Source organism: Bufo gargarizans, chromosome 3 (genome assembly GCF_014858855.1).
Source record: "Bufo gargarizans isolate SCDJY-AF-19 chromosome 3, ASM1485885v1, whole genome shotgun sequence".
In the NCBI taxonomy this organism is placed as follows: domain Eukaryota; kingdom Metazoa; phylum Chordata; class Amphibia; order Anura; family Bufonidae; genus Bufo; species Bufo gargarizans.
In genome coordinates this window covers 90,874,895-90,902,791 of record NC_058082.1, presented here as the reverse complement: position 1 = coordinate 90,902,791, position 27,897 = coordinate 90,874,895, and the positions used below count along the sequence as shown (strand labels likewise).

The window sequence follows — 27,897 nt, the reverse complement described above, 5'->3', positions numbered from 1 at the left end:
CAAGCTAGGACAAATGAAAGCCATTTTATACCAGTCTTCATCCTTTAGAAGAGAAAGGACTTCGAGGTCTTCGGTATATGGACTGCAAGCTTGACCTGTGTCTCCACCCCTGCCCTAATTCAATAAATCCTGTCATCTCACACGTGCCGTGTGCGCCCCCCCCCCCCCCTCCTCCCCTCGTATTTCAGCTGCACAGGACCAGGATGAGAGTGACTAGGACAGTCAAGACAGGGCGTTCTAATGCAAAGGATGGTAAAGACTGTACGAGTGATAACTGGTCAGGTAATAAAAAGAACAGCGGCAGATCTATCCCTTCTATTCATTGCACTGGGGGGGGGGGGGGGGAATAATCTGAACGTGCAACACATTAATGTTAAGATTTAAATATTTAAGAGTTTACTGGAACTAAAAGGGTTAAAATATTCAGGGAGTCAAAGGACACAGAGAGATACATGTCCCATCTCTGGGTTATAACTTCTCTCCAAAATGGGGTCCCCCAATCTCAATTCTGTCTGGTGAAGAGTCTCTTGGCGCCACATCTGAGATGAGAAGGAACGGAGTGGTGGTCATGCATGTGCGGATATCTCTCTATTCACTGGTAACAGTCACTGATTCAGCCGAGCCACGGCTTCCATGGAAGTGAATGGTGAGAGCCACGGCCACCGCTCCATTCACTCTCTGCCACCTAACCAGGCAGGTCAGGGGTTCGGGAGATGGATGGGGTGCACAGATCCCAAAGGTACATTCAATGAAGGCTACTGAAGCTTATTACAGCCCTTAGCAGTTACACGCGTACATACTGGAATAACTAAGGTCAATGACTGCCTGTAGTGGCTGGATGGCAGGGTATAACAGGTGCCAAGGGGCCATTCACATCATAGCGTCTTAGTACTTTGCTGAGCCTTCTGCTGGGATTGGGGTGGAGCACAGTGGATACGCTTGAATATCTGAATGTATCCATCAGCAGATCTATTGTGTTTTCAGTTTTTTTTTTTATGCAATAGTGTACACACACTATTGTATCCTGCAAAACAAAAAACACACAGATCAAAAACAGGTCAAACTCCAAAGATTACTCTTGGAATCCATTTTTTTCTCATTAAAGTGAACAGATCTGCTGAGAGGTACATCTGAATTACGTTTCTGGTTATAAAAATTATTAGTCCTGCTGGATAGCTCAATGGAGAGTGGAAACATGATGTGAACGGCCCCTAACAAGAGGGATTCTCATGTTACAAATAATGAAGGTTTGTTTATTTTTTCCAAAGTAGCAAAAAAGTGAAGTTATATTTTATACTGTTCTGTTACTTTTCATATTAGAAAGCACAAACCCAATCGTACCTCTCCAGCTGCTTCTGATGCTTCTCTTCTCTGGCCTGAGCCTTCATTTGCTGAACTTCAATTGTGTCTGGCTTCCTTCGCCTCATATAGAGCTCGTGGTTGCCCATACACAAGGCCAAGATCCGTTTATTTATTCTTAATCGGGGAGCATAAAATACAAAATCCTGCAACAAAATATTCAGAGCAATAAGTTACTGTCACTTTGACCATATACAAAGGAGCAATCATTTGCAAGAAGCATCTGGCAACTCATTTTCAAATATCCTATTAATAGAGGAAGGTCCCCTATTTAGGAATCTCCTCCCATTGCAAAAATGGATAGAAAGTGCACCCAATGGTGCGCCGATGGTTATTCTAAGCTGAATGTACCTGCACTCATCCGATCGCAGAAAATAAACAGCTTAAAGGGGTTGTCTCATCACAGACAATGAAGGCATATCGCAAGGTTATGTACCCATTGTCTTATAGGTGCGGGTCCCACCGCACCTATATCAAGAACAGAGCCCTGCAAGGTCGTGGCTGGAGGACTCTGGTTCAGCCACCACCAAGCGTGCTCCCCGCAGAAGTGAATGGCAGCGCAACACGCATGGCCAGCCACTGCTACCACTCACTTCTATTGGCTCGACGGAAATAACCAAGCCAGCATTCAGCTATTTTCGGCGGCCCCATGGAAAATGAATGGAGGGTGGCTGCGCATGCGGAGTGCACCATTCACCACTTTCGGGGATCTGTTCTCATAGTTACATAGTTAATACGGTTGAAAAAAAAATTATAATAATACATACATAAGTCCGTCAAGTTCAGCCAAGGGATGGGTGGGGACGTGAATCCCAGAAGGAATTGAGACTCAGATTTCTAAACGTTTTCATAAGCATTAATGTCATTTACTTTTAAGAATTCATCTAAACCCTTTTTAAATCTGTCCACTGTTCCTGCTGTGACCACGTCCTGAGGAAGTCTATTCCACAGATTCACAGTTCTTACAGTAAAGAAGTTTTGACGCTTCCGGAGACTGAACTTTTTCTTCTCCAGTCGGAGGCAGTGCCCCCTTGTCTTTTGAGGGCATTTTACATGGAACATTTTTTCTGCGTATTTTTGTGTGGTCCATTTATATATTTGTATAGGTTAATAATGTCCCCCCATAGATGTCTCTTAAGACTAAAATTCTATTCTTTTAATCTTTCCTCATAACTAAGACCCTCCATGCCCCTTATCAGTTTAGTCGCTCTCCTCTGTACTTTTTTCAGCTGCAGAGCGTCCCTTCTATGGACTGGTGCCCAGAACTGAACTGCATATTCCAGATGAGGCCGCACAAACGCTTTGTAAAGTGGTAATATTACATCCCTGCCCCGCGAGTCCATGCCTTGTTTAATGCATGACAATATCCTGGTGGCCTTAGAAGCAGCTGATTGACATTGTATGCTGTTATTCACTCTATGATCTATAAGGACTCCCCCAGCGTTACATCACCTAGGACATATGAAGCACAGAGATTATTACTACCAAGATGCATAACTTTACATTTATCCACATTGAACCTCATTTGCCAAGTTGATGCCCAATCAGTGTTTAAAGTCAGCTTGTAGTTTATGGACATCTTCCATAGACTGTACAGTACTACATAGCTTAGTGTCATCTGCAAAAATAGATATGGTGCTATTAATCCCATCCTCAATATCATTAATAAATTAAAAAGAGGACCCAACACTGAACCTTGGGGTACGCCACTTATAACCTGGGACCATTCTGAATAGGAATCATTGACCACAACTCTCTAGACACGGTCCTTCAGCTAGTTTTCAATCCAATTACAAACTATACTTTCTAGGCCAATAGACCTTACTTTACTTATTAAACGTCTATGAGGGACAGTATCAAACGCCTTTGCAAAATCCAGAAACACTACATCCACAGCCACCCGTCTGTCCAGGCTTCTACTCACCTCCTCATAAAAACAAAATCAGGTTAGTCTGACAACTTCTGTCCTTGGTAAACCCATGCTGGTTATCACTTATATTATTTACAGTAACATACTCCTGTATATAGTCCCTTAAGAGTCCTTCAAACATTTTTACCACAACAGAAGTTGAACTAACTGGTCTATAATTGCCTGTGGAGGACCTTGATCCTTTTCTGAATATGGGCACCAGGTTTGCCTTGCACCAATCACTTGGCACTGTACCTAGAGAATCTTTAAAAATGATAAACAGGGGCACAGCAATGACTGAACTGAGCTGTTTAAGCACTCTTTGGTGTAATCCAGCCTTGTTCACATTTATCCTATTTAACTTCTCTTGAACCATATCTACAGTTAGCCAACTGAGTATATTACTGGATGTACTAACAGCCCCAGCACCTCTCTCTTTATTTGTATATACAGAGCTAAAAAACTAATTTAGTAACTCTGCCTTTTCCTCATCTTCACTGACTAACCCCCCCCCCTTACCATTATTTAGGGACCCTACCTGCTCAGACTTTTTTTTTTTACCATTTATATATTTAAATAATTTTGGGGGGTTTGTTTTGCTCCCTTTTGCCACCTGCTGATCGTTTTGTATTTTTGCCAATTTTATCTCCTTTTTACAGATTTTAAGCAGTTTGTAACCTTCAAACGCTACAGCTGAGCCTTCAGATTTGTATTTTATTGCCCTTTTTACAGTAGCTGTAAGCCATGGGGCGTTTAATTTTAGCAGTTTATACTTGTTACCTAAAGTGGAGACCGATCTAGTACGGTGAGCCCCAAATCCCGAGGGCGGAACAACCCCCCTAGAATAGTAAGCTAAGGAGATAGTCTGAGAAGAAACTGCAGATCCTCTCTTTTCTCCCTGAAACAAAAGGCAGCAGACGTGAGGACCTCCAAGGAGTGACCTGTAGATATTGCATAATACACCTCCTAACATCTAAACAATGGAATACCGATTCCTTCTTATTTTTAGGAGAGGCAAAGAAGGAAGATAACACTATCTCTTGGGAACAGTGAAAATGGTAAGAGACCTTTGGAAAAAAAAGAAGGATCAGGAGAAATCACCACCCGATCCTCCAAGATTACCAAGTAGGAGTAGGGAGGGTCAACGTAGAGTGCAGCAACCTCACCCGCCTAGCAGAGGTAATGGTCAGAAGGAACGCAAGTTTAAAGGGAGAGCATCTTTGGGGAGATCTTATCAATAGGCTCAAAAGGATCAGAAGGGAGAGCTGAGATGACCAAATTTAAATCCCAGGGAGAAAGAGGAACCCTACTTTTACAGAGCAGGGACAACTTGGATACTGCCGTCACAAACCCCTTAACCCAAGGATGTTCTGCTAACCTAAACTCAAAGCGCTTAAAGCTGAAATCTGAACTTTTAAAGTACTAGGTCTAAGCTTTTTCTTCCATCTCTCTAAAAAAAATCTAAAACAAGCGGAATGTCAGGAACATCTAACACATCTACAGGTCTATTGGTGAATCTGAGAAAAAAGACTTCCAAACTCTCAGATATCAGAAGTGACCTTCTTACGACTGGCCAACAGAGTGTTAACCACATCCTCAGAGATACCTCTTCATTAAAATCTCCCTTTCAACAACCAGGCAGTCAGGTGCAGATTCTTCAACTCTGGGTGAAAGATAGGACCCCGAGACAGAAGCTTCTGAGATTCTGGAAGCACCCAGCGGGTTGCCATTGACATCCTGCGGAGCTAGGAAAACCTTTACCCAACACCTTTTTCTCCAATAGGGAAAAAACATCTGAGATGATGGCTGACTGCTTTGTGTGATCTGAATGGTAATCTTATCACAAATCTCTCTCCTGGAATACATTGAAACTTTTTAAGCCATCCCTTTTTACAGAATTTATCCAAGGGTTGATGGAGATCTTCTGCCACTGATGAGAAAAGAGAGAGACAGACTACCTCCAACTGGGGGCCCAGCATCATTGGGACTGCTTTTTTGAGGCTTCAGACCCGGAAAAATGAAACCCCTTAGACTTCCTAGCAGCTCCTGTAAACTGCCTCTCTCTCCTCTTCCCTTTAAAGCGCTCTCTATTAAATCTGGGACGGAAAGACCTCCTAGGGGGCTGACTAACGGAGGGAAAGCCTTTTTTCTTGTCTGAGGTTTTTTTTCTAGTAAATTGTCAAGGACCGGCCCAAATAAAAATTCACCTTGACAAGGAATAGAACAAAGCTTAGCCTTGGAACTAGCATCCCCATTCCAGCCCTTTAACCAAATTGCTGTACGGGCAGAGTTAGATAAGGCAGAAGCCCCAGCGGAAAACCTTAAAGTCTGCAGAAGCATTGGCTAAAAAATATAAAGCATTATTTATAGTAGGGAAAGAATTAAGTAACTGCTCCCTAGGGGTACCTCGCGTAATGTGAGCCTCTAACTCCCCCATCCACACTTTTAGGGACCTAGCAACTGAAGTAGCGGCAATAGCGTGTTTAAAAGTCGCTGCAGAGGCTTCCCAATTCTTTTTTTAAATAAACCTCTGCTCTTTTGTCCATCGGTTCCTTAAGCGAACCCATATCTTCAAAAGGAAGTGCTGTTTTTCTGGACATCTTTCCCATCGGAGCATCAAGCTTTGGGGGAACTATCCCAAGGAGTGGATATCTCCTCATCAAAAGGATATTTCCGCTTCACAGAAGGAACAAAAAACATCCTATCAGGTTTATGCCACTCTGGCAATAACCTCTTGAATCTTTTTATGCTCAAACACCTTTCTTCTGGGACCTAAACCTTCAAACAAACAGAGTCCTGGACTGACTGCGGTGGCTTTTGATCATCCAACCCCATGGTAGCTCTTGACTAGGGAGCTAGTGTTCTCAACATGAAACAGTGGCTTCCCTGCAGACTCATCCTCAGAGGACTCATTTGATGACAACCATTCTCCTTCTTCCAAAACCAGAAAGTACATCACTGTCACTGAAGGGGGAATCTTTAGTCGCAGAAGTACTGGGGCGGCTTTTAATCAAACCTCTGACTTCTTCACGGATCATCTGTTTAATGCTGCTCATCAGAGACAGAGCCTAATCCTCCTCCATTAACTTGCTTTAACACATACTGGCATAGGGGTTTTGCCCAGGCAGAATGTAGCTTCTTTTTACACACCGCACATCCCCTTTCTTTTGTTCTGGAGGTCTTGCTGGAAGACCCCTTAGACACCCAAGCACAAAACATGACGCCATGAGCATACACTATAAAAAACATGCCGGGGTACGACCCCTCTTTCCCCACCGTGGTACCGGTGTATTATTGGTGGTTTCAGTGCGCTGAGCCTGCTCCATGTTGATAAAGCCAAACCAGCCTTTTCTCCTCGGTGCGCGCACACCTCGGCACCGCCCCCCCTTCCTCCCAACAACGCAACCCGGAAGTTAAGGATTCTAGAAAGCGGGCTGGCGGCCGAACATGGCCGCAGAAGTCGAGAAAGGGCAACCCCCCAGGCCATGGGAAGGAGAACAGAAAGGGGAAGGAGAGAGAAGGGAACCCAGTCTTCTGCAGCAGCTCCTAAAGGAGGCTTATGCAGCACAGCGTAACCCTCCTCACACCATTACATAGCGGGGGCCCCCGCAGCTCCATGTTAACTCTTAAACAGCAGATCCGATTCTTACCAGTCCCTTAGGAAAGGAAACTGAACTGGAGGGAGAGGGATGGTCCCTCTTTTAAAAGGCAGTTCTGATTCTGGTTTTCTGTCCTGAGGAGGTGGAGGCAGTCTCTCCAGGGGTGCCGTCATAGGCGAAAGAGAAATAAATTATACCTGGATAAGCCCTTCAATTTTATTGTATGTGAAGCATTTTTTTTACTACCATGAAGTGTCTCTATAGTTTGCCTTGAAATCCTTTATTGAAAAGGTGCCTTCCAGTCACAACATTTTCTATAAACAACTTTAAATACTACAAAATAATAAAAGTAGTAATACTCACCTTACCAAGTCATGCAGCCCTTCAACAGCCCCCCCCCCCTTCAGTCTCTGTTCACCCAATTTCAGCGATTATGAATTGACCCGATATACGACCACTTCAGTCAATCGCCAGCTGTAGCGGTTTTATGTTGTGTCAAATATTATTAAAAAAATAAAACTCTGGCTATAAATTTTTTTATTTTTTCTTTAAAATGCAGTTTGGGACTTTTCTGGTTATGAAGCAGATGAATCACTGAATTAGGGTACATTCACATGACCGCATGTATTTTGCGGTCTGCAAAACATATGGATGACGTCAGTGCTGCATCCTTTTTCCCCCGGATCCATTGCAACAATGCCTGTCCTTGTCCGCAAAACAGATAAGAATAGGACATGTTCTATCTTTTTTGCAGGCTACAGAACGGACACAATGTGCTGTCTGCATTTTTTTTTTGTGGCCCTATTAAAATGAATAGGTAGTGTGAATAAGGTCTTATTCTGCATTTAACATCTCTCTTCCTTATGTTATATCTAGACAGGCTAAAGAATACAATTTCGCATACATTTTTTATGTGACAGTCATTCAATGCACCACAGCACACTTAATAAGCAGAGGATGAAAAGGGAACAAGATGTCCTGAAACACCCAGCGCTAGTAGATTAATCACCGCCGCGCTGTGTAACAAAAGCGTTAGCAATGATAAAAGTTCCACAACAGCGGCTCTTACCGGAGCCTTTTTGTCGATTGGTTTTATAACAAACTTTTTGTCGTTAAATGAGATGTTTCTGATTTCGCTCCAAGGAAATCCAATTTTCGGTGTCAACCTAAGAAAAAAGGAAAGAAAAGGAGATATTTACTGCAATATGACATAACATTTGTGTGGCTGCCCAGAAAAATAACAGGGAACATGAGGCAAAGTAAATTACACAGAGAAACAGGTGGGTAACATGTCAACAGCTGACATGTCAAGTATTTCAATTTAAAAAACAAACAAAAAAACTAACTAACAGGGGAGTTAAATTAACCACTTCAGCCCCGCTAGCTGAAACCCCCTTAATGACCAGGCCACTTTTTACACTTCGGCACTACACTACTTTCACCGTTTATCGCTCGGTCATGCAACTTACCACCCAAATGAATTTTACCTCCTTTTCTTCTCACTAATAGAGCTTTCATTTGGTGGTATTTCATTGCTGCTGACATTTATACTTTTTTGTTATCAATCGAAATTTAACGATTTTTTTGCAAAAAAATAAATGACATTTTTCACTTTCAGTTGTAAAATTATGCAAAAAAAACGACATCCATATATAAATTTTTCGCTAAATTTATTGTTCTACATGTCTTTGATAAAAAAAAAAAAATGGTTTGGGTAAAAGTTATAGCGTTTACAAACTATGGTACAAAAATGTGAATTTCCGCTTTTTGAAGCAGCTCTGACTTTCTGAGCACCTGTCATGTTTCCTGAGGTTCTACAATGCCCAGACAGTAGAAAAACCCCACAAATGACCCCATTTCGGAAAGTAGACACCCTAAGGCATTCGCTGATGGGCATAGTGAGTTCATAGAACTTTTTATTTGTGTCACAAGTTAGCGGAAAATGATGATTTTTTTTTTCCTTACAAAGGCCTCATGCACACGACCGTTTTTTTTCACGGTCCGCAAAAACGGGGTCCGTGATCCGTGACCGTTTTTTCGTCCGTGGGTCTTCCTTGATTTTTGGAGGATCCACGGACATGAAAAAAAAGTCGTTTTGGTGTCCGCCTGGCCGTGCGGAGCCAAACGGATCCGTCCTGAATTACAATGCAAGTCAATGGGGACGGATCCGTTTGATGTTGACACAATATGGTGCCATTTCAAACGGATCCGTCCCCATTGACTTTCAATGTAAAGTCTGGAGTTCTTTTATACCATCGGATTGGAGTTTTCTCCAATCCGATGGTATATTTTAACTTGAAGCGTCCCCATCACCATGGGAACGCCTCTATGTTAGAATATACTGTCGGATATGAGCTACTTCGTGAACCTCAGATCCGACAGTATATTCTAATACAGAGGCGTTCCCATGGTGATGGGGACGCTTCAGGTTAGAATACACTACAAACTTTGTACAAGACTGCCCCCTGCTGCCTGGCAGCACCCGATCTCTTACAGGGGAATATGATAGCACAATTAACCCCTTCAGGTGCGGCACCTAAAGGGGTTAATTGTACTATCATATTCCCCTGTAAGAGATCAGGGCTGCCAGGCAGCAGGGGGCAGCCCCCCCCCCTCCCCAGTTTGAATATCGTTGGTGGCACAGTGTGCGCCCCCCATCGGGCCCCCCCTCCCTCCCTCTATTGTAATAAATCGTTGGTGGCACAGTGTGCCAACCACCATCGGCCCCCCTCCCTCCCTCTATAGCAGTAACATTGGTGGCAGTGTGCGGTCTCCCATTCTCCCCCCCCCCCCCCCCCATCATTGGTGGCAGCGGAGTACAACAGTAGAAGACTCATAGTTACCTGCTTGCTGCTGCGATGTCTGTGTCCGGCCGGGAGCTCCTCCTACTGGTAAGTGAAAGGTCTGTGCGGCGCATTGCTAAAGAACTGTCACTTACCAGTAGGAGGAGCTCCCGGCCGTTCACAGACATCGCAGCAGCAAGCAGGTAAGTATGAATCTTCTACTGTTGTACTATTGCTAAGTAACCATGGCAACCAGGGCTGCAGTAGCTTCCTGGTTGCCATGGTTACCGATCGGAGCCCCAGCTATTAAACTGGGACTCCGATCGGAACTCCGCTGCCACCACTGATGGGGGGGGGGGGAATGGGAGACCGCACACTGCCACCAATGTTACTGCTATAGAGGGAGGGGGGGGGGGGCGATGGTGGTTGGCACACTGTGCCACCAACGATTTAATACAATAGAGGGAGGGAGGGGGGCCGATGGTGGTTGGCACACTGTGCCACCAACGATTTAATACAATAGAGGGAGGGAGGGGGGGGCGATGGTGGGGGCACACTGTGCCACCAACGATATTCAAACTGGGGAGGGGGGGGGGGGGTCTGCCCCCTGCTGCCTGGCAGCCCTGATCTCTTACAGGGGGATATGATAGCACAATTAACCCCTTTAGGTGCCGCACCTGAAGGGGTTAATTGTGCTATCATATCCCCCTGTAAGAGATCGGGTGCTGCCAGGCAGCAGGGGGCAGTCTTGTACAAAGTTTGCAGTGTATTCTAACTAGAAGCGTCCCCATCACCATAGGAACGCTTCTGTGTTAGAATATACTGTCGGAAATGAGTTTTCACGAAGTGAAAACTTAGATCAGAAAAAGCTTTTATGCAGACGGATCTTCGGATCCGTCTGTATGAAAGCAACCTACGGCCATGGATCACGGACACGGATGCCAATCTTGTAGGACAGGTCATATTTTTTTGACGGACAGGATACACGGATCACGGCCTCGGCTGCAAAACTGTGCATTTTCCGATTTTTCCACGGACCCATTGAAAGTCAATGGGTCCGCGAAAAAAAACGGAAAACGGCACAACGGCCACGGATGCACACAACGGTCGTGTGCATGAGGCCAAAGTCTCATATTCCACTAACTTGTGACAAAAAATAAAAAAACTTCCATGAACTCACTATGCCCATCACAAAATACCTTGGGGTGTCTTCTTTCCAAAATGGGGTCACTTGTGGCGTAGTTATACTGCCCTGGCAATTTAGGGGCCCAAATGTGTGAGAAGTAGTTTGCAATCAAAATCTGTAAAAAATGACCGGTGAAATCCGAAAGGTGCACTTTGGAACGTGGGTCTATTTGCCCACCTAGGCTGCAAAAAAAAGTGTCACACATCTGGTATCGCCGTACTCAGGAGAAGTTGGGGAATGTGTTTTGGGGTGTCTTTTTACATATACCCATGCTGGGTGAGAGAAATATCTTGGCAAAAGACAACTTTTCCAATTTTTTTATACAAAGTTGGCATTTGACCAAGATATTTATCTCACCCAGCATGGGTTTATGTAAAATGACACCCCAAAACACATTCCCCAACTTCTCCTGAGTACGGCGATACCACATGTGTGACACTTTTTTGCAGCCAAGGTGGGCAAAGGGGCACATATTCCAAAGTGCACCTTTCGGATTTCGCAGGCCATTTTTTACACATTTTGATTGCAAACTACTTACCACACATTAGGGCCCCTAAATTGCCAGGGCAGTATAACTACGCCACAAGTGACCCCATTTTGGAAAGAAGACACCCCAAGGTATTCCGTGAGGGGCATGAGGAGTTCCTAGAATTTTTTATTTTTTGTCACAAGTTAGTGGAATATGAGACTTTGTAAGAAAATTTTTTTTTTTTTTTTTTAAATCATAATTTTCCGCTATTTTGTGACAGAAAATAAAAAATTCTAGGAACTCGCCATGCCCCTCACGGAATACCTTGGGGTGTCTTCTTTCCAAAATGGGGTCACTTGTGGGGTAGTTATACTGCCCTGGCATTCTAGGGGCCCTAATGTGTGGTAAGTAGTTTGAAATCAAAATGTGTAAAAAATGACCTGTGAAATCCTAAAGGTGCTCTTTGGAATGTGTGCCCCTTTGCCCACCTTGGCTGCAAAAAAGTGTGACACATCTGGTATCGCCGTACTCACGAGAAGTTGGGGAATATGTTTTGGGGTGTCATTTTACATATACCCATGCTGGGTGAGAGAAATATCTTGGCAAAAGACAACTTTTCCAATTTTTTTATACAAAGTTGGCATTTGACCAAGATATTATCTCACCCAGCATGGGTATATGTAAAATGACACCCCAAAACACATTGACCAACTTCTCCTGAGTACGGCGATACCACGTGTGACACTTTTTTGCAGCCTAGATGCGCAAAGCAACCCAAATTCCTTTTAGGAGGGCATTTTTAGACATTTGGATCCCAGACTTCTTCTCACGCTTTAGGGCCCCTAAAGAGCCAGGGCAGTATAAATACCCCATATGTGACCCCATTTTGGAAAGACACCCCAAGGTATTCAATGAGGGGCATGGCGAGTTCATAGAAATTTTTTTTTTTTTGCACAAGTTAGCGGAGTGTTTTGTGGTACTTTACACAGCTACCTGTGTCCTCTGGTGGTCGATCCAAACAAAAGGGACCACCAGAGGACCAGGTAGCAGGTATATTAGACGCTGTTATCAAAACAGCGTCTAATATACCTGTTAGGGGTTAAAAAAAAATCACATCTCCAGCCTGCCAGCGAGCGATCGCCGCTGGCAGGCTGGAGATCCACTCGCTTACCTTCAGTGCCTGTGTGCGCGCGTTCACAGGAAATCACGGCTCTCGCGAGATGACGCATATATGCGTGACTCTGCGCAGAGCTGCCGCCTCCGGACCGCAGATCTGCGTTAGGCGGTCCGGAGGCGGTTAAAGGCCAAAATCTGTGAATGTGTCTTTTGGACACTTTCATTCCAGCAGAGAAAGTCTGTGAAAATACAGGTTTCTGTGAAACTTGCTAGAGGTCAAATGTATAAGATCCCACACTAATTATCATGAGACATACATACATACATACATACACTTGCATCTTATGAAGTAGTGGCATATCGCTAAGAAGCAGATATACAAACTGTAAAAGGGAACTGTAAGGAATTGCTAACACATTTCCAGTCATAAGGCTGTTTAATATGAACAAGTCGTATTCTCTGCGAGTTCCTAAGTTCTACATGCTGGGAGATTAATTTTTTTCCATTTTTTAAAAGGTTTAGATATTTATGACCTATTCTCAGAATAGATAATTATCCGACACCTCCGCCAATCAGGCATCCATCAGAAACTATACAGTGGATGGAGCCAGATAAAGAAGCCTCTGTTTACTGTGTAGCTTCTCACAGCAGCATACTGCTATTTACTTGAATGGGAGCTGAGCTGCAATATGGTGGATTGGACACTACAGTCGACTGAGCCCTTTTCTTCTAGCGCCGTGCACTTTCTAGGTTTCCTCCACCTGCCCAAACAGCTGATCGGTGGGAGTGCCAGGTGTCAGACCCTTACTGATCTGATGTGGATGACTTCTGGTTACAATAGGTCATCAATATCTAAAATCCTGGAAAACCGTTTAACATCAGATTCTATAAAAGGTTACATTTTTTTCTTTCCATAATGCAAATCATCATAGCAAATTGTGAGCAGACACTGAGGCAGTAGGGAACCCAGGAGAGTTGAGATCAGAGTCCAGAGGAATGATGACTGTGGCTCTGCAATAAAATATACACAGCAATGCTGGCCATATTAGATGTCGGCCAAACAGCTCCCTCTCCTAACCCCCCTTCCAAACTCATGCAAGTTAAGTCCCCTTGAGAAAACAAGAGAGATAGCAGAAAGCTGCCCCTAAAACAAAAGGATTGGGCTGTTGAACCCCATCTGCCTGAGCCTCATCTCCCCCAAAACCTGTCAGGAGGACCCATACTGTTCATGTAGATTATTTCAATAGGCACATGTACTCAAAAGGTGTCCCTAGGCCTCACATGTAAAGACTTGCATGCCAGAAGCAAAGTAAAAACACCACACTTACTTGTCATCATGTTCATAAATATTAAGACCTAATGCGTCCACACCAAGCCATAGTTCAGTTCCTTTTTTATTTTTTATTTCAAAGTAATTGACACCGTACATCTCCAGATCCTGGGCAATCTTCAGGTATTCCATCATAGAGTCTTCCCTGCAGAGACAAAGATTAGATTCCATTTAGGCCTCATGCACACGACAGTTTTTTTTCACGGTCCGCAAAAACGGGGTCCGTGGGTCCGTGATCCGTGACCGTTTTTTCGTCCGTGGGTCTTCCTTGATTTTTGGAGGATCCACGGACATTGAAAAAAAGTCGTTTTGGTGTCCGCCTGGCCGTGCGGAGCCAAACGGATCCGTCCTGAATTACAATGCAAGTCAATGGGGACGGATCCGTTTGATGTTGACACAATATGGTGCCATTTCAAACGGATCCGTCCCCATTGACTTTCAATGTAAAGTCTGGAGTTCTTTTATACCATCGGATTGGAGTTTTCTCCAATCCGATGGTATATTTTAACTTGAAGCGTCCCCATCACCATGGGAACGCCTCTATGTTAGAATATACTGTCGGATATGAGCTACTTCGTGAAACTCAGATCCGACAGTATATTCTAACACAGAGGCGTTCCCATGGTGATGGGGACGCTTCTAGTTAGAATACACTACAAACTTTGTACAAGACTGCCCCCTGCTGCCTGGCAGCACCCGATCTCTTAAAGGGGGCCGTGATCAGCACAATTAACCCCTTCAGGTGCGGCACCTAAAGGGGTTAATTGTACTATCATATTCCCCTGTAAGAGATCAGGGCTACCAGGGAGCAGGGGGCTGACCCCCCCCCCCCTCCCCAGTTTGAATATCGTTGGTGGCACAGTGTGCGCCCCCCATCGGGCCCCCCTTCCTCCCTCTAGTGTAATAAATCGTTGGTGGCACAGTGTGCGCCCACCATCGCCCCCCCCTCCCTCCCTCTATTGTAATAAATCGTTGGTGGCACAGTGTGCGCCCACCATCGCCCCCCCCCTTCCCTCTATTGTAATAAATCGTTGGTGGCACAGTGTGCGCCCACCATCGGCCCCCCCCCTCCCTCTATAGCAGTAACAACATTGGTGGCAGTGTGCGGCCTCCCATTCCCCCCCCCCCCCCCCGAAACTCATATCCGACAGTATATTCTAACACAGAAGCGTTCCCATGGTGATGGGGACGCTTCTAGTTAGAATACACTACAAACTTTGTACAAGACTGCCCCCTGCTGCCTGGCAGCACCCGATCTCTTACAGGTGGATATGATAGTACAATTAACCCCTTTAGGTGCCGCACCTGAAGGGGTTAATTGTGCTATCATATTCCCCTGTAAGAGATCAGGGCTGCCAGGCAGCAGGGGGCAGACCCCCCCCCCCCCCCCTCCCCAGTTTAAATATCGTTGGTGGCACAGTGTGCGCCCCCCATCGGGACCCCCTTCCTCCCTCTAATGTTAGAAATCGTTGGTGGCACAGTGTGCGCCCACCATCGCCCCCCCCCCTCCGCACACTGCCACCAATGTTGTTACTGCTATAGAGGGAGGGGGGCCGATGGTGGGCGCACACTGTGCCACCAACGATTTATTACAATAGAGGGAGGGAGGGGGGGGGCGATGGTGGGCGCACACTGTGCCACCAACGATTTCTAACATTAGAGGGAGGAAGGGGGGGCCCGATGGGGGCGCACACTGTGCCACCAACGATATTTAAACTGGGTAGGGGGGGGGGGTCTGCCCCCTGCTGCCTGGCAGCCCTGATCTCTTACAGGGGAATATGATAGTACAATTAACCCCTTTAGGTGCCGCACCTGAAGGGGTTAATTGTGCTATCATATCCCCCTGTAAGAGATCGGGTGCTGCCAGGCAGCAGGGGGCAGTCTTGTACAAAGTTTGTAGTGTATTCTAACTAGAAGCGTCCCCATCACCATGGGAACGCTTCTGTGTTAGAATATACTGTCGGATATGAGTTTTCACAAAGTGAAAACTTAGATCTGAAAAAGCTTTTATGCAGACGGATCTTCGGATCCGTCTGTATGAAAGCAACCTACGGCCACGGATCACGGACACGGATGCCAATCTTGTGTGCATCCGTGTTCTTTCACGGACCCATTGACTTGAATGGGTCCGTGAACCGTTGTCCGTCATAAAAAAATAGGACAGGTCATATTTTTTGGACGGACAGGATACACTGATCACGGCCTCGGCTGCAAAACGGTGCATTTTCCGATTTTTCCACTAACCCATTGAAAGTCAATGGGTCCGCGAAAAAAAACCAGAAAACGGCACAACGGCCACGGATGCACACAACGGTCGTGTGCATGAGGCCTTATACAAACTTCTGAAACTCAATGGGAATCTGTCAAGTCCCTACAAGCACTACATAGAAAGGTTCTGCTGCCGCTGGCCTCAGATTGCGGTGCAATATATTAAGAGGACTGTTGAGAGTGCACTCATAATGGAGAGGAACCCAGGATAAGGAAAGACAAATTAGAAAACTGAGAGCTCGGAGTTGCTGGCGTAAAAGACAACAAATGTGCCTGGCCTGCCCCTCCCCCACCACACCCCTTTTTTGGTAAGTGGGGACGCCTTTTGTGACAAGATGTTGTTGCAGTGGCGTTTAAAAAAGTTACAAACACGTTGATTGGTATAAAAAAAATAAAACAACGTTGTTGCAAACATAAGGATTAGGAAGATAATGAATCTCCCCCACTAGGCATTACTTATCAGAACTGACTAAAAGTAAAATGGTCTGTTTCCTATAGCAACTAGTAATCACAGCTCAGCTTTCATTTCTTCAACTGCTCAAGAAAAAGGATTGGTTGCTGAGGGCATCAAAGACTTGCTGCAAGACAGTTTTCATAAGTAAGGCTAATCTTGGGGAAATTTATCAAAACTGGTTCAAAGTATAGTATTGCATGTAGCAGAGCTGTGTGTGTACAGGGTGCTTGCAGCAATGTAGCAGAGCTGTGTGTGTGTGTACAGGGTGCTTGCAGCAATGTAGCAGAGCTGTGTGTGTGTGTGTACAGGGTGCTTGCAGCAATGTAGCAGAGCTGTGTGTGTGTACAGGGTGCTTGCAGCAATGTAGCAGAGCTGTGTGTGTGTGTACAGGGTGCTTTCAGCAATGTAGCAGAGCTGTGTGTGTGTACAGGGTGCTTGCAGCAATGTAGCAGAGCTGTGTGTGTGTACAGGGTGCTTGCAGCAATGTAGCAGAGCTGTGTGTGTGTACAGGGTGCTTGCAGCAATGTAGCAGAGCTGTGTGTGTGTACAGGGTGCTTGCAGCAATGTAGCAGAGCTGTGTGTGTGTACAGGGTGCTTGCAGCAATGTAGCAGAGCTGTGTGGTGTGTACAGGGTGCTTGCAGCAATGTAGCAGAGCTGTGTGTGTGTGTACAGGGTGCTTGCAGCAATGTAGCAGAGCTGTGTGTGTGTGTACAGGGTGCTTGCAGCAATGTAGCAGAGCTGTGTGTGTGTGTACAGGGTGCTTGCAGCAATGTAGCAGAGCTGTGTGTGTGTGTACAGGGTGCTTGCAGCAATGTAGCAGTGCTGTGTGTGTGTGTACAGGGTGCTTGCAGCAATGTAGCAGAGCTGTGTGTGTGTGTACAGGGTGCTTGCAGCAATGTAGCAGAGCTGTGTGTGTGTGTACAGGGTGCTTGCAGCAATGTAGCAGAGCTGTGTGTGTGTGTACAGGGTGCTTGCAGCAATGTAGCAGAGCTGTGTGTGTGTACAGGGTGCTTGCAGCAATGTAGCAGAGCTGTGTGTGTGTGTACAGGGTGCTTGCAGCAATGTAGCAGAGCTGTGTGTGTGTTACAGGGTGCTTGCAGCAATGTAGCAGAGCTGTGTGTGTGTACAGGGTGCTTGCAGCAATGTAGCAGAGCTGTGTGTGTGTACAGGGTGCTTGCAGCAATGTAGCAGAGCTGTGTGTGTGTACAGGGTGCTTGCAGCAATGTAGCAGAGCTGTGTGTGTACAGGGTGCTTGCAGCAATGTAGCAGAGCTGTGTGTGTACAGGGTGCTTGCAGCAATGTAGCAGAGCTGTGTGTGTACAGGGTGCTTGCAGCAATGTAGCAGAGCTGTGTGTGTACAGGGTGCTTGCAGCAATGTAGCAGAGCTGTGTGTGTACAGGGGCTGCAGCAATGTAGCAGAGCTACGTGTGTGTACAGGGTGCTTGCAGCAATGTAGCAGAGCTGTGTGTGTACAGGGTGCTTGCAGCAATGTAGCAGAGCTGTGTGTGTACAGGGTGCTTGCAGCAATGTAGCAGAGCTGTGTGTGTACAGGGTGCTTGCAGCAATGTAGCAGAGCTGTGTGTGTACAGGGTGCTTGCAGCAATGTAGCAGAGCTGTGTGTGTACAGGGTGCTTGCAGCAATGTAGCAGAGCTGTGGTGTGTACAGGGTGCTTGCAGCAATGTAGCAGAGCTGTGTGTGTACAGGGTGCTTGCAGCAATGTAGCAGAGCTGTGTGTGTACAGGGTGCTTGCAGCAATGTAGCAGAGCTGTGTGTGTACAGGGTGCTTGCAGCAATGTAGCAGAGCTGTGTGTGTACAGGGTGCTTGCAGCAATGTAGCAGAGCTGTGTGTGTACAGGGTGCTTGCAGCAATGTAGCAGAGCTGTGTGTGTACAGGGTGCTTGCAGCAATGTAGCAGAGCTGTGTGTGTACAGGGTGCTTGCAGCAATGTAGCAGAGCTGTGTGTGTACAGGGTGCTTGCAGCAATGTAGCAGAGCTGTGTGTGTACAGGGTGCTTGCAGCAATGTAGCAGAGCAGGAAGCCTGGCAGGGACTCAGTGACAGGATTATTTTAACTCAAAGAATCAAATGAGTCTCTGACTCATTTGATTCTTTTAACTAATAAACTCTTAGACCATTATCTAAATCCCTGCAATAACTATACAGTGTAATTACATCAGTCTGCTCCACTGCAGCAGAGCTGTGTTTGCCAGGAGCGAGTCTCTCCAGACCTTCGGTTCACTTAAGAGCTGACTCAGCAAGTGAACCGAAGATTCGATGAACTCAGCATGCGCATTGATCTTCAGTTCACTTGCTTCTGCCGGCTCAGGAAGTGAACCGAAGATCCGATTCATGAATCTGTTCTTTTGAATGAACTGACTCAAATGAATCGATTCATGAAAAAGATCCGAACTTCCCATCTCAAACTCAGTAGCAGGCCGGGCGGCAGCGCAACTCACTGACGTCACGCGCCTGCTCCTCCTACTTCATTCATAAAGTGGGAGGAGAAGGCGCGTGAGCGGGGCCGGTGTAATAGAATACAGTGACTGCACCGGGCCCCGCTGCCATTACAACACCAGATGCCGGTGTTCCGTTTACTTGACAGTATTATGTCTATATCGTGGGAGATAGTTTTACATTACGTCTAGCTTGAAGTGCTGACTAATACAAAATTTTAAATCTTTATTTCCTTAAAACTATTTTCCACGATATAGACATAATACTGTCAATTAAACGTCACAGAGGTGCTGAAGAGGTCTAGATATTTGCATTTTGTTAACCTTTATTTTGTTTGCATTTTGTCAACCTCTACTGCGCCTGCGCCAAGTCGTCTTTTTCGCGCATGCGCAGTGTATTGGGGATCATTCACTCACAGGGACACTTATGGGGGGGGGGGGGGGATCTGTGGATGACACATATATAGCATAAGGTGCTATATATGTGCCATCCACAGATCCCCCCCATAACAGTGTGCCATCCACAGATCCCCCCCATAACAGTGTGCCATCCACAGATCCCCCCCATAACAGTGTGCCATCCACAGATCCCCCCCCATAACAGTGTGCCATCCACAGATCCCCCCCCATAACAGTGTGCCATCCACAGATCCCCCCCCATAACAGTGTGCCATCCACAGATCCCCCCCCATAACAGTGTGCCATCCACAGATCCCCCCCCATAACAGTGTGCCATCCACAGATCCCCCCCCATAACAGTGTGCCATCCACAGATCCCCCCCCATAACAGTGTGCCATCCACAGATCCCCCCCCATAACAGTGTGCCATCCACAGATCCCCCCCCATAACAGTGTGCCATCCACAGATCCCCCCCCCATAACAGTGTGCCATCCACAGATCCCCCCCCCCATAACAGTGTGCCATCCACAGATCCCCCCCCCCATAACAGTGTGCCATCCACAGATCCCCCCCCCATAACAGTGTGCCATCCACAGATCCCCCCCATAACAGTGTGCCATCCACAGATCCCCCCCATAACAGTGTGCCATCCACAGATCCCCCCATAACAGTGTGCCATCCACAGATCCCCCCCTAACAGTGTGCCATCCACAGATCCCCCCCCATAACAGTGTGCCATCCACAGATCCCCCCCATAACAGTGTGCCATCCACAGATCCCCCCCATAACAGTGTGCCATCCACAGATCCCCCCCATAACAGTGTGCCATCCACAGATCCCCCCCCATAACAGTGTGCCATCCACAGATCCCCCCCATAACAGTGTGCCATCCACAGATCCCCCCATAACAGTGTGCCATCCACAGATCCCCCCCCATAACAGTGTGCCATCCACAGATCCCCCCCATAACAGTGTGCCATCCAAAGATCCCCCCCATAACAGTGTGCCATCCACTGATCCACCCATAACAGTGTGCCATCCACTGATCCACCCATAACAGTGTGCCATCCACAGATACCCCCATAACACCTTCTGTTTCAAAATATTTTTTTATTTGGCCATTCCCCACCCCTCTTGTAATTATTCCGCTACTTGGCGCGCGGGAATGAGTCGAGTCACTTCAGTGGGCAATCCCGTCCTGCAGAGCGTGATCCCGCAAGACCTGTCGCTGTAGGTCACGGGTCTCGCGGGATCACGCGCCACAGGATGGGATTGCGCACCGAAGTGACTCATGCCCATGTAGCGCGCAAGTAGCGGATCAGTGGAACAAGTACAAGGTGGGTGGGGGGATGATCTGTGGGGTTGCCCAGACGGCTAGGCCCTTCACAGTAGTTATTAATCCCTTTCAGCAGTCCCCCATTCACTGAAGGGGAGACTGCTGAAAGGGATTAATAACTACTGTGAACGGCCTCCCCCCCTTTCACAGTAGTTATGCCCAGATATGTGCCCCCTTCACAGTAGTTATGCCCAGATGTGCCCCCTTCACAGTAGTTATGCCCAGATGTGCCCCCTTCACAGTAGTTATGCCCAGATGTGCCCCCTTCACAGTAGTTATGCCCAGATATGTGCCCCCTTCACAGTAGTTATGCCCAGATATGTGCCCCCATCACAGTAGTTATGCCCACACTGCTTCTAACAGAGGATCACTAATGGACGCTGAGATTAGATCACCCCATACGAGAGCATTGAATCAATGCTTTCCTATGGGGAAAAATTTGACCCTGGAGGTCATCATGCAGGGTGTGAGAATGTCCAGCATCAGATACCGGACCAAAGGTCTGTTTTAATCCAGGAAGCCCTCAAGAGGCTGCCAGCACTAGAGGCTGACTTATTGCTGGAAAGTAAACAATGCAGTTTCTCTAGAACATTGCAGCTCGATTTGCAAAAGGGACACTGTACCCAGACAACTTCAATGAGCTGTAGTGGTCTGGGTGCCTTTTGTGTCACTCTAACTTTGAAATCTTATTAAAGATTGTGTAGGGTGTGGCTGGAGGCGGGACAAGGGTGGTGCTTGCAGCAGAACATGGGTGGGGCCTGTAAGGGGGCCCTTGATTTATTTTGCCCGGGGGCCCTGAGGGTTCTCAGTCCGCCCCTGGGTGATACCAAATCAGTTTTTCTTTGTAACAGTTTTTATAAAATCTCCCCCACTGTCGGCAGAACTAAACTAACACGTTACATCAACATGTAACACACATTAGAGAGTCAGTCGATTCTGTACACCAGGGATCAGCAACCTCCGGCACTCCAGCTGTTCTCAAACTACAACTCCCAGAATCCTCATTTCACTTCCATGGGAGTTATATGAACAGCCAAGAAAGTGTGCATGCTGGGAATTGTAGTTTCACAGCAGCAGGAGTGCTGAAGGTTGCTAATCACTGCTAGACACTAGTCTAATGTGTATGGCCACCTTAACCCCTTAAGGACCCTGGGATTTTCCATTTTTGAGTTTTCGTTTTTTCACTCCCCGCCTTCCCATAGTCCTAACTTTTTTTTTTTTTACCATTAACATAGCCTTATGAGGGCTTATTTATTGCAGGACAAGTTGTACATTCTAATGGCATCATTTACGGTTGCATCACAAAAAGTGTAATAGCAAGCGATCAAAAAGTCACACGCACCCCAAAATAGTGCCAATAAAATAGTCATCTCAGCCCGCAAAAATCATACCCTACCCAAGGTAATCGCCCAAAAACTGAAAAAATTATGGCTCTCAGACTATGGAAACACTAAAACATGATTTTTGCTTCAAAAAAGAAATCATTGTGTAAAACTTACGTAAATTAAAAAAAGTCTACATATATTAGGCATCGCCGCATCCGTGACAACCTTGTCTATAAAAATATCACATGATCTAACCCAAGCATGCTCAACCTACGGCCCTCCAGCTGTTGTAAAACTACAACTCCCACAATGCCCTGCTGTAAGCTGATAGCTGTTCAGGCATGCTGGGAGTTGTAGTTTTGCAACAGCTGGAGGGCCGCAGGTTGAGCATGCCTGATCTAACTTGTCAGATGAATGTTGTAAATAACAAAAAAATAAAAACTGTGCCAAAACAGCCATTTCTTGTTATCTTGACTCACAAAAAGTGTAATATAGAGCAACCAAAAATCATATGTACCCTAAACCAATACCAAAAAAACTTCCACCCTATCCCGTAGTTTCTAAAATGGGGTCACTTTTTGGGAGTTTCTACTCTAGGGGTTCATCAGGGGGGCTTCAAATGGGACACAGTCCAGCAAAATCTGCCTTCCAAAAACGGAATGGCATTCCTTTCCTTCTGCGCCCTGCCGTGTGCCCGTACAGTAGTTTACAACCACATATGGGGTGTTTCTGTAAACTACAGAATCAGGGCCATAAATATTGAGTTTGGTTTGGCTGTTAACCCTTGCTTTGTAACTGGAAAAAAAAAATTTAAATGGGAAATTTGCCAAAAGAGTGAAATTTTTTAATTGTATCTCTATTTTCCATTAATTCTTGTGGAACACCTAAAGGGTTAACAAAGTTTGTAAAATCCGTTTTGAATACCTTGAGGGTGTAGTTTATAGAATGGGATCATTTTTGGGTGGTTTCTATTATGTAAGCCTCACAAAGTGACTTCAGACCTGAACTGGTCCCTAAAAATTGGGTTTTTGAAAATTTTGCTTCTAAACTTCCAAGCCTTGTAACATCGCCAAAAAATAAAATATAATTCCCAAAATGATCCAAACATGAAGTAGACATATGGGGAATGTAAAGTAATAACTATTTTTGGAGGTATTACTATGTATTATAGAAGTAGAGAAATTGAAACGTGGAAATTTGCAATTTACAAATTTTTGGTAACTGTGGTATTTTTTTTAAAAATAAAAATGAATTTGTATTACTTCATTTTACCAGTGTCATGAAGTACAATATGTGACAAAACTATCTCAGAATGGCCTGGATAAGTCAAAGCGTTTTAAAGTTATCAGCACTTCAAGTGACACTGGTCAGATTTGCAAAAAAAATGGCCAAGTCCGTAAGGTGAAATAGGGCAGAGTCCTTAAAGGGAGTCTGTCACCACATTTTAGCATGTTAGACCGTTAAAATAGGGTTATGTGATCCAGCCAGAACATAAAAACGGTACCTTTGTGGTAGAAAACGGACTTTTCAATTTGCAGAAAACGAACTTATAAGATTATCTTCTGAGCCCTCTCAAGTGCCCAGGGCGGTCTCTCAATCCTCGGAGCCCCAGGCAGGCACCTCCTAAACGGCTGATAACTCCGCCCTCCGTGCGCCTCTGCCCGCCCGTTTACTCCCCTCCCCTGTCCCTTTCCACTGCGGCTGTGCGGTACAAATCGCAGCGGGCGCATGCGCAATAGGTATTGCGATGCCCTGCCAGGAGCGGGGATCGCATCGCAATACCTACTGCGCATGCGCTGTCTACGAATTTGTCTGCGCAGCCGCAATGGAAAAAGCGAGGGGAGTAAACGGGCGGGCACAGGCACAAGGAGGGCAGGGTTATGAGCCGTTGGGGAGGTCCGGTCTTGGGCTCGGAAGATTGAGACACCGCCCTGGGCACTTGAGAGGGCTCGTTTACATAATCTTCAAAGTTCATTTTTGGCAGAAAGAAGACTCGGTTATATGCAACAAAGGTACCGTTTTTAACTGCTGGGTGGCACATATAACGCTATAGGATCTGTCTAATATGGTCAAATGTGGTGACAGACCCTTTAAAATAGCAGAAACACGACGACTAAGGTGCCCGCTGCACACGTGAAAGGGCGCCATGTTTGGGGACCGGACTTCCTTAAAGGGTTAAAGTGAATGTGTCACATTGTACATGCAGTCCTATCTATGAGCAGATTAATATATAGTTTTGCAGGAAAAGATTCCTTAAAACTTGCATTTCATTAGTTTATGTCTCTGGTCTTTCTATGCTTAGAAGTCCAGTGGGTGGTATTGATGGACAGCTATCTCTTCACAGGGAAGTCTGTCAATCACTGACAGGACCACCCATTGGGCTTCTAAACATAGAAATTCTAATGAATAAATTACAAGCTATACCAAACCTTTTCCCACAAAAGCTATACATCAATCTGCTCAGCTCCTCCTGAATAATATGCTGCCCACAGGCCGATGTCTCACAGAACCTGTATCCAGGTACAAAGAGGGGATCGAACATTGTATAGAAAGATTCAGAACCTGGTTACAAATATACACACAGTAAAACGGGTGATCTGGGTGCAGTACCTCAACATGCTCCTGTGTTCTTCGTGCCAGGTTTGTATTCTTTCTTCCCATTGTTCCTTCGTCAATTTATGTTGTTCCAAAACCCTGAAGATATTAAATATAAATATTAAATATAGATTTATAGCAAGAAATAACTGGAGGACAAATGTTAGCAGAGTTCAAGTAGAGGGCATGGCGATATAAGTCAATGTAAAAGTATATCATCTATGCATAGATAAGTACAGCGACTGCTCCAGCAAGAAAAAGTTCTCCACCACCTATTAACAGTGCAGGATATTTCAGAAAAAATAAAAAATTATCTATGGACATGGGAAATTTTTTTTTTGTTTTTTTTAAACCCCAAAAATGATAATGTTTCCTTCCAACTAGCACATTTTATCAATGCACAGGTATTTAGACCCCTTTGAAGTTTGTTAAAAAGGTACCGCAACGATAAGTTGATCACAAGGTGCCACGCTGCTGGGACCACCAGACATCTGCTGGGGACCCCTACAGCAAGTTTGCAGAATTCTATTTACCTCCTGATCCAGTGCAGGTGGGGGTCCCCCAATTATGTCAGGTTCACAGCTGTCATGCATGAACTCACAGGGGAAATTTATTCCCTCCACACAAGTTTACTGGCATTAAAAAAAAAAAAAAAAAAAGTCGCTAACATTGCGTTTGTCCCTATAACGCCACTTGCGCAAAAAATATGTGAGCAAGTTGTGTTAGTCTGCCACCCTGCCAATTTCACGAAAAATCTTCTCTATGTATGCCAGTAGCCCAGCCATGTCCCTCTTCTCCCTGTCCTGTATCTGGCTGTAAGATAACTGGCTGCAGCAGGAGCCTCACCTCTGCCCTGTCTACAGTAGAACAAAAAGACTGAAAATCCAACCTCTGGGCTAAGCCCCAGTAAGAAAGTTCTCCCACCCACCTATTACCAGAGCTGGATACTTCTAATAGCAATATCTATATGGGTACGTGATCACATTTTTCAATTTCAAGTTCAACCCCAAAAATTATGGCTTAAAGGGGTTTTCCCAGACAGACTGATGACCTATCCTTTGGATAGGTCATAAGTATCTGATTGGTGGGGGACTGTCACCTGGCTCTCAGTAGCACCATGGCCTTCAGGCATAGCGCCGTACATTGGATAACGGCTGGGGAGCTTTGGTGCACCTAGGCCATGTGACCGATGAACAGGACATCACATGGCCTAGGGAAAGCTGCAAGAAGTCAGCAGCGCTACTGAGAGCACTGGTGCCTTCTCAAACAGCTGACTGGTGGGGTGCTTGCGGTGATCGGACCCCCACTAATCAGATACTGATGACCTATTCTGTATTCTCTGGAGGATTTCTACCAGTTACAGAATCATGCAGAAAATCCCTCAAAATGAAAGAGTGAGGGCAAGATTATCTCCTGCTTACTTTTGTCATTTGATTTTAATTTTTTTCTATTCTTTTAATGCTCTGCACACCATATATGCAAATGGTCTATTACAAGATACAAGACTGCAGTTTCACAATCTGAAAGGCTCATTGTAAAGAGAAAAAAAAAAAAGCTGTTATAATGCAACAGAGGCTACGGGGGAAAAAAACAAAAAACTAAAAGCAAACAAAAACTAAAAATACCAGAATAATAAAGGACAAAGGGAGGGAATGACATCTTTGCAGCTAAACTGGTTCACAGACTGCACTTTTATATCTGTGCTAGTTACTTCAAGTTATTGTTCGCAGCACAAAGCACTTATTTGGCAGAAGGAGGACATTTATTTACAGATTCCATTTGATGTCCATTCTCTGAGAACATGGGAATCAATACTCCAGGGCAAGAAAAATGCTAGGCCATCCCGTTCTTTAGAAGAATGGTAGTAAATGGCGGCTTCCGGTGACAGCATTATGTAGGTTGGCGCGTCCCCTCACTTACCGTTGAGGCAGCAGGCGGTCATTGGCCAGGTAACCCGGCTTGTGGGCATCTTTGCTGTAATCGCCATACTTTGACTGCACGGCATAGGATGCCAGCAGGACCGCCGTCTCGGGGGGACAGTAGATTTCATCATTTAATATTGCTTCTTTAACTTGCAGAAAGAACAGTCTCTGGGTTATCTCCTGAATTAATTCTTCGGAAACATCCTCTGGGAAAAACTTGGCGCGGAACTTGAATTGCAGAGGGTTTTCTTTTCGGACGTCCTGCTGAGTCACCTGAAAAACCAAGTTCAGGTCGTCATAAGAAATTCTTAGCAAGTGGGATCTTACAATAACGTTTGGCCGTAGAGGAGCCCTGTGTAAGGTGGATCTCATACGGTCTTATCAGTTCCTCGTCACAGAGCTGCAGTCCCACCTACAATAAGCTGGTGTGTGAACATTGGTGCAAGCATCGCAGAGGCCAGTGAAGGTGATTTCTTTTGGCCATAATACAATACTCATATTAAAAGGGGTTATCCAATGATTATTATAAAAAATTAAAATCAGACATCATATGGTGCGAGCAGGTAAACAATGAAGGGAAGGTTGTGTGGAGGGCACCTCCTCTTCAAACAGCTGATCAGCGGGGATGACGGACCCCCACCGATCTGATATTGATGACCTGTCATCAATAAAAATTACTTTGATAACCACTTTAATGTTTCTTTTTTTCAGTTATCATTAGGGGAAATTGTCTAACAACTGTTATACCCAGGTTTGCATTACTTTATGAGGCTCTCCACCTGAAGGTAGGAAATGGACAATGACATGGTATGGTGATACAAACTGGCTACTAAAGATACAGTGTCTTACAACCACAGCCTCTTACGTTGGTCCCCAGCAACCATCTCAAGGTGAAACTGGCATTGAACACGGCACAAGCGTTTGGCAGAATTCACTCCACTCATTCACAGATATTACAACTATACTAATTAGAATTGTGTATTTTAAGGAAGAAATTCAAGGCAAGGGCCACTTAGGGCCGCAGTTTGAATATGCCCGACAAGGGATTTCTGAGATTTGTTTTTACCGATGACCTAACCTCTGGATAGGTCATCAGTATTTGATCTGTGGGGGTTCGGCAACCCTGCGATCAGCTGTTTTGAGAAGGCACAGGTGCTCCTGCGAGTGCCGCTGCCTTCTCCTTGCTAACCAAGCACAGTGTCTTACATTGTATAGTGGTTGTGCTTGGTATCACAGCTCAGCCCCATTCACTTGAATGAGGCCGAGCTGCTCCTAGGCCACGTGACGTCACTGGCCTAAGAAAAGCAGAGAGAAGGCCACAGCACTCACAGGAGAGCCACTGTCTTCTCAAACAACTGATTGCGGGGGGTCCTAATTGTTTGACCCCCTCTG

General features: G+C 45.6%; 1 protein-coding gene across 2 annotated transcripts in view; it reads right to left on the bottom strand.

The window, feature by feature from the left end:
* RDX (radixin) overlaps positions 1-27,897 on the bottom strand; it is a 108,167-nt gene that overhangs the window by 26,329 nt on the left and 53,941 nt on the right. For both annotated transcript variants that reach the window (XM_044285042.1, XM_044285043.1), the window contains exons 5-9: positions 26,504-26,778; positions 24,599-24,682; positions 13,750-13,896; positions 7,937-8,033; positions 1,342-1,505 (exon numbers count right to left, since the gene is read on the bottom strand). In XM_044285042.1, coding sequence (XP_044140977.1) covers positions 1,342-1,505; positions 7,937-8,033; positions 13,750-13,896; positions 24,599-24,682; positions 26,504-26,778 — 767 coding nt within the window. The remainder of the gene's footprint in view (positions 1-1,341; positions 1,506-7,936; positions 8,034-13,749; positions 13,897-24,598; positions 24,683-26,503; positions 26,779-27,897) is intronic.